This window comes from Haemaphysalis longicornis, unplaced genomic scaffold, assembly GCF_048455015.1.
Source record: "Haemaphysalis longicornis isolate Haplotype H1 unplaced genomic scaffold, Haemaphysalis longicornis Haplotype H1 scaffold_7, whole genome shotgun sequence".
Classification (NCBI taxonomy): domain Eukaryota; kingdom Metazoa; phylum Arthropoda; class Arachnida; order Ixodida; family Ixodidae; genus Haemaphysalis; species Haemaphysalis longicornis.
In genome coordinates, this window is record NW_027526422.1 from 38,803,536 (window position 1) to 38,816,210 (window position 12,675).

At 47.7% G+C, this 12,675-nt stretch overlaps 1 protein-coding gene across 1 annotated transcript; it reads left to right on the plus strand.

Moving 5' to 3' along the window:
• The first annotated feature begins 148 nt into the window (after nt 1-148).
• Nucleotides 149-7,991, plus strand: Rps6 (ribosomal protein S6). Its single transcript, XM_077676828.1, has 3 exons — nt 149-301; nt 696-827; nt 7,345-7,991. The coding sequence occupies exons 1-3, from the start codon at nt 296-298 to the stop codon at nt 7,948-7,950; spliced, it is 744 nt and encodes a 247-aa protein (XP_077532954.1). The 5' UTR covers nt 149-295; the 3' UTR covers nt 7,951-7,991.
• The last annotated feature ends 4,684 nt before the right edge of the window (nt 7,992-12,675 follow it).

A 12,675-nucleotide genomic window follows, 5' to 3' on the forward strand; every position in this document is an offset into this window, starting at 1 on the left:
TATTGCCCATTAATTTACTGCGCCCATCTCATGAAGTAGCATAAAATCTTCTTTAAATTTGCATTTCTTACTAGTTACTGTTAATAAGTACGAACAAAATTTTAAATCAAAATACCATATTTGAGTTTTTAGGTCTATCTAATAATTTCAATAATTTTTAGTTCAGAAAACCTCGAGTTAAAAAAATTCTGTTTGGTAGCGTCCTCTGTGTTTTCTCAGCTGAGTTTGGCAGATGAGTGGTAGGTAACAGTCCTTTTTACGTGTGGGGTTCACGGTTGGCGTGAATTTCAGCGAGATGAAGGTAAATTTTCGGTTTTTATTCTATGAAATAAATGGTTTTGATTCAAAATATTGGTCTCGGTACAGAGACAGAAACCTAGTAGCCTAAGATGTAGCTGGGTGTTTACGATTTAAGGCTTTTAGGTTGACGATTGTGTGGATTGCCGGACAGGGGAAAGTTGGACGGTGTGCATGCCAGTGGTGTAAACTGTTGTTTTATTCGGTTAAATTTGTTAGTAAGGGCAGCCTGTTAATATGGGAAGAAAGTACATTTTGTTGGTGTTGACTGAAATGTCTTGTGAAAAAATAACGCCTTGAAACTGTACAACGCCACGTTTTGGTAAAGTGTCTGTTTGCCGTTTTCATTAGTTCGCGATGGCTGTGTCCTTATTCTCTCGTTATTTTTTCCTGCGCAGCTGAACATCTCCTACCCAGCCACCGGCTGCCAGAAGCTCATCGAAGTTGATGATGAGAAGAAAGTACGCATCTTCTATGAGAAGCGTATGGGCCAAGAAGTCGAGGCCGACTCCTTGGGCGACGAGTGGAAGGTGAGCAAGTGAGCAATTGTAACACTATGCCCATAGTTTACATACCTCTATTTCTCAGCGACATTTCTGAACCGGTGACTGGCAAGTCGTTTTCAAAAAAAAAAAAAAAAAAGCTTGAGGAAAACTGACGTTTGAAGTGGGGTAGTTGGGGCGAGGTTTTGACATTCCGGGCTGCACTATGCAAGTCAAGGCTTGTCAAAAGGCTAATACAGTCGCCGCTTGAAATGGGGAGTTGGGGCGAGGTTCTGACATAACAGACTGCACAGTGTCATAGTCAAGGATTGTCAGAAGACTATCAATACAGCCGCTCTCTTATTTCGGTTCTACTACGTTGTGACGCGTAGCCGTGCGTCAAAAGATGTTAGCAAAAGCCATGCACTGACGGCGGTTAAACAAGTTAGCCTGTATCGATGAATTTCCCGCCGCGGTGGCTCAGTGGCTAAGGCGTTGTGCTGCTGAGCACGAGGACGCGTGTTCCATTCCCGGCCGCGGCGGCCGCTTTTCTGGTGGAGGCGAAAAGTAAAAAACGCCCGTGTGTACGGGATTTCGGCGCACTTTAAAGATCCCCAGGTGGTCAAAATTAATCCGGAGCCGTCCACTAAGGCGTGCCTCATCGCCTGCGTTGCGTCGGCGCGTTAAACCCTTCAATCAACAATCAATGTATTGATGGATTACGGAGCCGAGAATCTAAGTACACAATTCTTGCGACTAGCAGTTCCGTAGTAAGATGGAACATGCCAGAAATTCAAAACAGGCGGCGACGCCCCTGTACGCTTTTGGGTTCCATGGTTTGTAAAGTCTTAAAATGGATCGGCGAGAGCTTATTGGAGAAGCATCTATAGATGTTTTCCAGAAACAAACTGTTCCCAAGTGGTTGAGCACGTCAAATCAATGGAAATCAAATCTTTCCGTGTGCTCATTGTATCTATTCAACACACTCTAGCAGCTCTTTAGACTCCGTGCTCTGGTGTTACGAGCGCAACCGCTGTGCTGGCGAACAGAGGCTACGTCAAAAATGGAGTTTGGTCAGCCCGAAGGAGCGGCTGTACAGGGCAGAGATTCTGCAGTTGTCATGTGCGAAAAAGTCGAGCTAGTAATTTGTATTTGTGTATTGCTAGGTCTATGGCTCTCGCAACATTTTCAAAAAGGTCGTGAGCACTGCTGGCTGCCAAATAAGAATGTTTATCTCGGTTCTCTTGAAATGAAGCAGAAAGGCGACAGTGATGAATCCGCGCAGTGTGACGGGCAATCTAAATAACGCAGATTGACTTCTGGCCATAATGTTGGTGTTGCTGTTTTGTGTGAATGTGGTTTATACTCTGGGATCTTATTTCTGTGCACGCCTGCTATCAGCTTCGGTGGGGACTTGTGACAGCCACTGCCCGGCAAAACTCGCATAGGCGACGCAAACTTCATCTGGAAATAGTGCGCCAGCATGCACCCCACTGCGAAGGCTGGGGCAGGGCTTGACGGGCTGACTTCATTCAGTGAATTCACACAAGTTATCGATGGTGGGGCTAATCAGGACCAAATTTGTTGCACCCGTTTCATTTTAGGTGGGCCATGGGATGATGCACATCAAAGCTTTTACCTCGCACCTCATCACACGCTTGAAACATTAGGAATTCATAAAACTATTCACAAATTAAGTTAGCCGGTATACTTTATTTATGGATGAACCCGCCGCGGTGGCTCAGTGGCTAAGGCGTTGCGCTGCTGAGCACGAGGTCACGGGTTCGATTCCCGGCCGCGACGACCGCTTTTCTGATGGAGGCGAAAAGCAAAAACGCCCGTGTGTTCGAGATTTCGGCGCACGTTAAAGATCCCCAGGTGGTCAAAATTAATCCGGAGCCCTCCACTACGGCGCGCCTCATCGCCTGCGTTGCGTCGGCGCGTTAAACCCCACAATCAATCAAATCAATTATTTATGGATGAGACGAACCAGACTAGGCACCCAGCCTCAACTTATGCTACTTAGTGTTTTGAGATAAACGCGTGTACATGCAATGCCGCTTGTCAGGTAATTGTGGGCATCCAACTTTTTCGTTGCGTTCGACTCTAACAACTGTGCGTTCTGTGATAACAGAGTGGAAACAAAGATGTATGAAGTGACAAACTAGAGCGCTCTTGTTAGCCACTTGTTTCTGCGCTGTTTTTGAAGTACTCGAAGCATGTTTCACGATCTTGTTCTACTTATAGTTTCCGCTTCATCTACACTAAAAGGAAAACACTTGAAAATCATCAGTGAAATATTTGTCATCGCCCCTGCACCTAATTTTATCACGTACTTGCCTCGCAGTCATTTCCACCCAGGCACTGTGCTTGCTCAGTTCTATTGGGAGCCCAGATGGAGGATGGTCATGAACACTGTCACCAGAGCGCCTTGTCTGACATGCCACGATCACGTCAAATATTGTCCCAGCCTTGGGTGGAGAAATTTTCCTAACTCGAGCTGCGGTCGTTTGAGGCAACGCCATCAATAAGGAAATCAGTACACCAGGATGACATGGAGATAGCGCGAAATTGAGCACATTACCTGCGCTGCTGTCTGCATCCCGTCCAATTGCATTCGCCGCACGAAGTCAGACCGTCTTCAAGCATTGCCCTAGCCTTCGCTTTGAAACAGCAAAAAAAAAATGGCGCGCTTGCTTTTGTTGTGCGGCCTGCTTCGGGTGTGTGCTGGTAGGAGGTGTATACAGCGCAGTCCAGAATTTCGAAGCAAAAACAATGCTGGCTATTCCTTACGACAAGGCATTCGCAAACCCACGAATCACGCAGAAAAAACACCGTCCACACGAACGTTTCTTGCCGAATCCACAGCGTAAACCATGTTTCTGTGAAGGAAAGTTTGACATCCACCTAAATGCAGCCATACGGCTACAAAGGAAAGCTATACAGCTTTCTCAGAAACTTCGCAGTTAAAGAAAAATTCGTCCTGGTCCAGGACGAATTTCCAGGACGAAGGTGGATGTCAAACTTTCCTTCACCGAAACTTACTCCACCTTGGGGATTTCCCCTAAATCTGGTCGATTAAACCATGTCTCGCGTAGGAAAGCGAGCTGGTAGTGCCACCATGTGGTTGAAGCCCAGTGCATACATTCTATTCAGGATTGGTGCTGTCGTAAATCGTAGTGTGGGAAAATGTATGGGGTGGCAATGCCCGTTTTTATGCTTATGGCAGTTTAACTCTTTTGTGACCGTGCCTATTCAAAATCGTTTAATTTGAACGATACCTTTGAAGCTTCTTTTCATAGCGTTCCAGGCATTGCGAGTTAGCTCAGAAAGTGCCCTTTAAAAATCCATTTTGTTTTAATTTTTGGTGTCCGTTTGCATCCCCTGGGTGTAAAAAAGGGCCATTGTCATCGTGTGACACTGCTACCAACGAAGAATGCATGTGCTCGTAATTACTCTGCATCAGCGTTTGGTTTTTGTTATCAGGGCACGAATGGTGCATCAGAAAATGATTTTCAATTGTCAGGTTTTCACTCTGACAGTAATAACCCCTGAAATTGACTGAAAATGTCAAGCAGTGCCTGGCATGATTTTGGGTAGTTTAGTGCCTTTGCACACGTTGTTTTAAGTTGTGTTGGAGTTCTACTAACCACAGGACCATTCGCAAACAGTTAGAACAGTTTCAGTTTCGTTTCTGCATCACAAAATTCATATTTGGCGCCACTACGCACTTCAAGCCTGCCTGTCACGACGCCTTGAGCGTCCGCGCTGATATTCTAAAAAAGCATGCCACTGCTGATTTCACCCAACCCTAACCCAATTTCTGCGATCAGAACTTTTGATGCAAGTCGAAAGATAACATCTAGTTGCCAGATATCTGTTCCGATGAGGAGAGTGCTTCAAACTGGCCTTGCACACCGCCAGCTGTGTTTGCCTGCCAGTTTCGTTTCCATACGAGGGCATCTCCGGGGGTCTAGTGTTGCTTCTTAGTTGAAGTCACTATTCGGATGGAGTAGTTTTGTACTGTTTCATTTCAAAAATGTTAGGTGGCGCTGCAATGCAGGAGGCTTGTAGTGCTGTTCTTATCGCGCAACAGCTGCTCGGCCAAAGTTTGCAGGACACAATTCTAGCAAATTGCACCTCATTCCTGCAAGCAAGACTACAATAGTGAGTCAAAAGATGATAATAAAGCGCAACTTTTTTGAGGGGTAACTGACAGTGAACATCACGGACAGACCCATGGAGTTCATTTTCAACTTCGTGCATGGTTTTCCGCGTCTCGTGCTTGTCCCAAATACCGTGCTGGCCGTAAATGCAGTCAGTTATTGACAAGGTGTTTTTACGTTATGTGGGGGCAAATTGGTGCTTCTGATAAAGTCAAACCTTCAGGTGTTTTCCAGGGAACCACCTGAAGTTGCGCATTTTGAAGTGGAGGTTGGGTTTCAGTGCGTGGCACGAGCACGACGCGTGCTAACCTTTTTTTAGTATATCTGACAAACTGTTCCGCACAAGTCGACTTTTTTTTCTCGGGCGTGCTTTTGAAATGTTTCCCTACAAAATGTTTACAGTTAAACCTGGATATAACGAAGTTGGCAAAAATTTACATCCAGGTTTTCGTTGCATGCAGGTTTCAAGTTAAAGCTCGCGGGAATGAAGCAAAAACCAAACCAATATGCTAGGTATCAGTGATGCAGAACTCACCCTTGTTCAAGGGTATATTTCACACTGAAAAACTGCGTGATTTGCGCTTGCTGCGGCCCCCAGATTCACAAATGCAACTCAATATCGCTTTTGCTTTTTATACTTTTTGGTACCTTAACGCGTTTCAAGAACCAACCTTATGCTGAAAGGGCGCTTTTTCGCAAACTTCATTCTCTTTTCTGCAGTCAAAATAGTTGAAGGGATGTGAGCTGGGACACTGCACCGGGCAGTGACCTTCTTTCTTGCCGGCGGAGACGGCATTTAAAATTGCGAGCTTGTCCTTTTCGTATTCAGGCATCATAAATCATCCACAAACCCATACCACAGATATCGGGGGACATACGCGACTACACGTGAACAGGCAGGCCTAGCACCTAACTGACACTGCACTCATGCGTGGAAACGCACGAGAGATTGTGGTGCGGGTGAAATTCGCTAAATTAGTGCATTTCGCCAGGCGATTTTTCAGAAAAAGGGGGCAATAACCATGACTCATCAGCATAGCGAGTTTCTTCCAGGTTGACCATTGCAACTCCTTCGTTACATAGAGGTCACAAATGCATGGGCTTCAATGAAGGTGGAAATGGGGAATTGAAAAACTTAGTTAAATCCAGGAATTCGTTACATACTGGTATTCTGATTTTTTCTACTACCGGTGGTTTGTTATGCACAACTCCTTTTTTATCATTTTCTTCGACAACCTGACAGCAATTTTGATTTGGTGGTATTAGAAACGCTGTTAAATGTTCTGCATTTTGTGTTCCTGTAAGAAGTGCCTAACCATTTTTTTTTTTAGCTGAAAAAAAGTTTTCTTGGACCCCTAAAAATCAGTTTTCCCGTGGTCACGAAAGGGTTAATAAGCAGTTGCTGTTGTCATGAGTGATATATTGGCATTGGTGGCACAGTACTCCACAGATAGAAGCCAACATGTTGCTCTTCAGTGTGTTCTTAAGTGTTGCTGTGGTACGGTGTTTTGAACTCTATGAAGCAGTTGAATTTAAGTTTAGAAAGGTGCAACTTTTTTACTGCTATACATTAGCATTCTTTGGCTCTTTGCCTAGGTTTTTGCTTCTTTGATAGGTGTTTGATTGCATAGTACATTTACATGTCAATGTCATGACACGGCCAGTACCTGTGTATGTATTCTGCAAAACTGTTTCATGCAGACTGATTAACTTCAAATTGTGGTTAGGTTATCTTTCCAAACCACTGATTTGTAACCGCTTGAATAACACATGGCTTTTCAATATGAAGCCCTGTAGCAGGCAGTTTATTTTGAGGCCACGGTGTGGTTTTTGTGTGCGTTGCACTAGAAAATCAGTCGGTCGAGAAAAGCAAGTAAATAGCCTTTGGACAGCATCTAGCACGACTATGCAGTTTCTTGCATGCAAGTGAATTAATAAGCTTACATGATGCCTAGAAACGATCTTTTCTGTGGCTTATGTCTGAGCTTAGAATGAGCACTAAACAAGGAGCATAGTGCATAGTGTTGCTTATGGAGTGATGCAAAAACTCCCACCACACTTAAGGGAACGAGTTTAGGAATCCCGAAATGCCTGTTTTTTGAAGGGCAGCAGTTTATTGCACCTCCAAAATCTCGTGTTAAACGTCTCGGATACACATTTATTGACTTACAGTGCCATACCAATGTGTTTGGTTTTAGTTGGCATGTTCCATCATCGATTTACAACTGTGAATAGCTTCCCTAACTGGGCCTTTCGTAGTGTGTTTGGTTTTAGCTGGCATGTTCCACCATAGATTTACAACTAAACAGCTTCCCTAACTAGGCCTATTAGCAGCAAGTTGTGCGTGGACTTCTTGGTTTGCTGCCTCACGAGTTCTGTTTTGGTGTCCGTCTCTGCAGGGCTATGTTGTGCGCATCTCTGGCGGCAATGACAAGCAGGGCTTCCCGATGAAGCAGGGTGTGCTGACGGCCGGCCGAGTGCGCCTGCTCCTCTCCAAAGGCCACTCCTGCTACCGGCCGCGCCGCACAGGCGAGCGCAAGCGCAAGTCTGTTCGTGGCTGCATTGTTGACTCCAACCTGAGCGTCATCAGCTTGGTGGTGAAGAAGAAGGGCGAGCAGGAGATCCCGGGCCTGACCGACACCACGCTGCCGCGTCGCCTGGGGCCAAAGCGGGCCAGCAAGATCCGCAAGCTGTACAACTTGTCCAAGGAGGACGATGTGCGGCAGTATGTGGTGCGCCGGCCACTGGCCGCCAAGGAGGGCAAGAAGCCGCGCTCTAAGGCACCCAAGATCCAGCGCCTGATCACGCCGGCCATGCTGCAGCACAAGCGGCGCCGGGTGGCCCTGAAGAAGAGGCGCACCCAGAAGCGCAAGGAAGATGCCGCCGAGTATGCCCGCCTCCTGGCCCAGAGGGCCAAGGAGGCCAAGGAGAAGCGGCAGGACAAGATCCGCCGCCGCCGCTCGGCCTCCCAGGGACAGAGCCAGTCGTCCAGCCACGCCAAGTAGGCAGATAATGGGACAATAAAGAGGGTGCCAGTCTTTATTTACCGCTGTGGTGGCTCTGTTCTCTATTGGAGTGCGTCGGCATATAGCTGGTGCAAGCACTTCACTCTTGTATTTCAGCAGTCCAGCTAGAAGTGGTCTAATTAAGTGTTGGCCAGTTTTGATTAACTGTGGATACAGATTACCGCTCAGAGCAGTTTATTCACACAGCAAGTGCCAAGGGGCGTGAGGGTGTATTGCTATTCCACGCATTTTTATCTGGTGCAATGTGCGACATCAACAAATTGTGAACTGGAGCTAAATTGCTGTAGCTTGCTTAAGTGTTAAAAAAAAGAATGCAAGGACATCTAAATGTCAAATTGTGTGCAGTCCAAGTGGTGATCCAGCCAAAGGCCTGCCTGTGGTGTCCACAGCTAATTTTGGGGGCAGTCGAGGTCGACGTGTGGGTGTGGCTGCATTGAGACTTCTGTGTGCATATGGAGCATGGTGGGTTCACCTTGGCCAAGTGGGAGTCATTTGGCTGAGTAGGTAGCTTGAAAGTGTTTGCATGCTGATTAGAAACAATGATGGCAAGGACATCCCTGAAGTTAGCTGGAAAGCCTGATTGTGCGATGCCGTTGGAGGTTTGGGCGGAGACTGTTCGGGCTAACTGTTGTTGAGGTCTAGGTGTTGTAGGGTGCGTTGTAGCGCATAGCATGCGAAGGCGGTAAATTTGAATTGCTTTGGACAAAACCTCAGTTCAATTCAAGAGAGGAGTGAGACAGAGGGGTAGAGCGCGGGGGGCGGTAGCAATTAACGGATAACGGCACCCCCCCCTCCACCCGGCACATCCGACCGCTTTCATGCTGAGTGGAACTGCTTTAATTTTTTGTTTCACTTCATCCGCGATCATGTATCATCATCGTCAGAGAAAGTTGGCTTTCCTGCGGGGCGTATTGCCGTTCAACGGCATCAGAAAGGGCACTAAAGCTTCGCTTTAAAACTCCGTGAAATGGGTCACTGAAGACTGCAGCCTTTTTAGGCTCAAAAAAGAGCGCAAAGCCATTTAAAGCGACGTGAACACAGACAGCAACATAATTATCTGAGCATAGGCTATACCCTAATATTAGAAAATGATGGTTAATAAGTAGGCTACGTCATTCTCTTTTTTAAAGATGCAATTTATTCGTGTGTGTATACAGTCGAACACAGATACGTCGAATTATTGTCAATTGTCCGCGACGGCCACCACTGGAGAGGCCGGCACTGCGATCGCTTTGACGTCACTTATATATAAGCCCCGTTCCTATCTTGCTGCGTAGTTGACTTGCAGCGCGTGAGACTTCGTTTAGGACGCGCTTTCTAAGTGTAGTTTCGTGTTGGTTTTCGGCGTTTGAAGTTCATTCTCAGTGCGTGAAGCGTAGTTGGACCTCATGGGGACTTTAAAACCGGATCAACTGGGGTAGGCTGCCCGCAAACAACTTGAACATGGTGGTGTACGCGACCGAACCCGATGTAAGCGTAAACGGCGGATCGTTTCCCCGATCAACACTAGGCTACGACGACCGCGGAGCTAAATTTTGATTTCGCTTGTGGTTCGCAAGAAATGAATAAAGCAGGAAATCATGAAGCGTTTACTGCTCGCAGAAACACTCCGCACGCACGCCTCGAACACAAAGCGGCTCGAACCGACGCAGGTCGCGGCAGCAACATCTTGTCGCCACTTTTTAAAGGGACACTGAAGTGATATGTAAACATTGCGGGATTACTAGCGCAAATTGTAGTCCGGAGTCCCCAGGCCATGTTTCGACCACTCTAGGCGCGTTTACGCGATTTTATTTAGTAGAAAAACTAATTCGAAAACGCTGTCCTCCTCTCTTTACGCTCGCCCATTTTCTGTGGCGTTTTCGTGTGACGTCAGGAGGGGATGAGCTGGCAATTGGCTGCGCCACGGCTGCGCTACTGCACGGCTCCCCGGCCGACAGAGTCAGTCAGTCGGCCCAGCGTTTCGTCCGCCGGCCGCCGGCGGGTCGTCGCAATCAAGGAGGTTAAAAAAAAATTGCTTGGTCGCAATTCGTTCGCTTAGTTGAAACGAAGCCAGGACACGTTTGTGAATGGAAGAATGCGCCTTTCTCTACTTGGTTTGTTTGTACACTGTATCTAGCTCCAAGTCAAGGTCGCTTCACACAAGCGCTGCACATGCGACGCTTCGCTGACTGGTACGCCAGTAGGAAAATATAAGGCCTCTTGAAGGCGGGAGAAGAGTCAGCGAAGTTAATATAGGTACTAAGCAAATAAAATCAACTGATATTTTTACCGTACAGCGTAAAACTAGGGCGCGGGAAGCACTTTTTTGCGCTGGGCGAACAAGCACAGCGGTCAGCAGCACGACTACGCATCTGCGAACGCTTTTCCGTCTACGAAATGCATTTGCAAGACGTGAGCTACTGTGGAAACTCGGGCGACGCTTACTGCACGATCGCAGTACAACAAATAGTCACCTAAGCTGCTTGAAATGCCAAAACTAAATAAAAGTGTAAACCGGTTGTACAATATATACCCTATATTAGCAAGACCTCCGCGTCGCGCTCCGTGGCTCAGTTGTCTGGGGCGCTGGGTAGGTCACGGCAAATGTTTTGCAAGTCACGAGTTCGAATCCCCGCGGGTACGTGCTTTTTTTTTTGTAATTTAACTTTTGTGTTCTCTGCCGATGTTCTATATTAAGTTCACCTTTTTTTGGGCCGCAACGTTCATGGCTACACGAACTAGTTCACAAAACGCGCGCAGGCTGGCACTGGCGCGCTAGCGAGTTCTCGTTGGCGTGCTGTTGCCATAAGCACCGACTGCTTGCAGGCAGTGGGCACAGGCCAGCATGAACAGACCCTTGGCCTGGTGCGAACACGCTTTTTACGATACAGGCATGAAGGAGGCAAGCTCCAAATATGGGGGAAAAGCGCATGACATTTGGGCGTCTGCGGGTACGCGGAGGGCGTTCATGCACTGCGTAGGTCTCAGCTAGTGAATGCTACGACTACAAGCCGTCCCGGGAGGCTTATCTTGTGCATTTTACAGCCGACAACATGGCAGAAGCGCGGTACGATGATTACTGAGATATTGAGAATGCCCATCCAACAACGCCACCGGTTGTGTTTTACAGAACCGAAACTGAAACCGAAACTTGTTTGGTTGCTCACCTTGGGCATCGTCCAATCACGGTGCCCGCTCCTCCTAACGTCACAGCTTTAGTTGGTGCGGCCGCCGCAAACCGCGCATGGTAGTTTTTCTTCTTTCGCGCTTTGTAAAATAATTACCGATTTGTCAATCGTAAAAACGATGAAAAGTGTGCTAATTTGAGCCAGTCTACACAGTACAAGCAAAAACGGGAGCTTGACAAATTCACTTCAGTGTCCCTTTAATTTACCATGCAATGCGCGCAGTACGCGCAGTGAGACCACAACTGAGCGGCACTTTTCTGTCGTTGTTGCAAGGTCTATTTTCGTTGCACACACAGTCTCGTACATGTCACGTCGTAAGTATTTCATAATGAATTAACAGCGTACTTTTCTTGGCATCACTTGCATCGTCCTTGGCGTTAGCTGGCTGCCTACGAGCCGTGAATCGCGATCGTAGCAACTACCTAGACGCGGCGGTGTCGCCCGCAACCAGCGAGTCGCTGGTTGCTTGGCCGGATTGTTCGGTCTGTAGACCACTTTTTTGTGTAATTTTCATCAAAACCACGGGGAGGGGGCACGCGGTGGCCACAACAACAACAAAACAAAAATACACGTGGTCGCATAAGCACAGGAAATGTGTTTTAGCAGATGACAGGGTAACAAGGCGCCCTACAAGTGACGTCAATCGTAGGTGGCGCCACGGTATCTCCTCGACGCCAATATCGAACAGTATAAATGTCTTCTTGGAAATCCCATGCAAAAGTATTGCGCTGTTGTACTAGTAACTGTCGATAACGGGCACATCCGATATACCACACGCTGCGCAGCAAGTGGCCCTGCAAGTGCGCTTCTCCTGACGGGGTCAATGCGATGATGATGATGCCTTCTTGCTGGCGCTGCCGTGCTCGGTAAGGAGGAGATGTTGTTGCGTCGCTTCGATGGCCTTCAACCACGCAGGAAGAATGCCTTCAACACCTGCTGCTCGCACGCTAGCGTGGGGTGCAGCCGCATGCACGAGGGAAAGGAAATAGACGGTATTCACTGAAAAGTTTAGCTCTCAATTTCTTCACTTGTCAACACTGGAAACGGCCACAGACATGGCCGAAGCGCCACGGGCATGGCGCGACTTGGGCCACTGCGGCCGCAACCGCAGAAAAAAAAAAAACACCGGCGTGCGTCGTCTGCTCCGTTTCAGCCCGATTCTCAACGGTGGCGTCAACAGAGATGTTATTAATCGCACTCACATTGGAGTCTTGGCATTACTTTGCGTTCGGTGGTGTAGAGTTTGAAACGTCCAACACACATCATGTGCTCAGCACGGACAAGTACCGCCATCCCGCGGAGCCCGATGTCACCAGTGACGGCGCACTCACATGGTTGCCTGCATGCGCGCCTCGCCAGTGAATACAACCTGTAAAGGAGGAGGGGAAACATACCGGAAGCGCCCGGTTTGCGGAAGGCATTTTTTCTGCGTGCTTCAGCGGTTACCATTGGTGGCTTGCGCAGGGAGACCGATGTGGCGTGGTGCATGTTTGTTTTGTCCGCGGCACGCGTTTTGGATCTATCACCAAGAAAA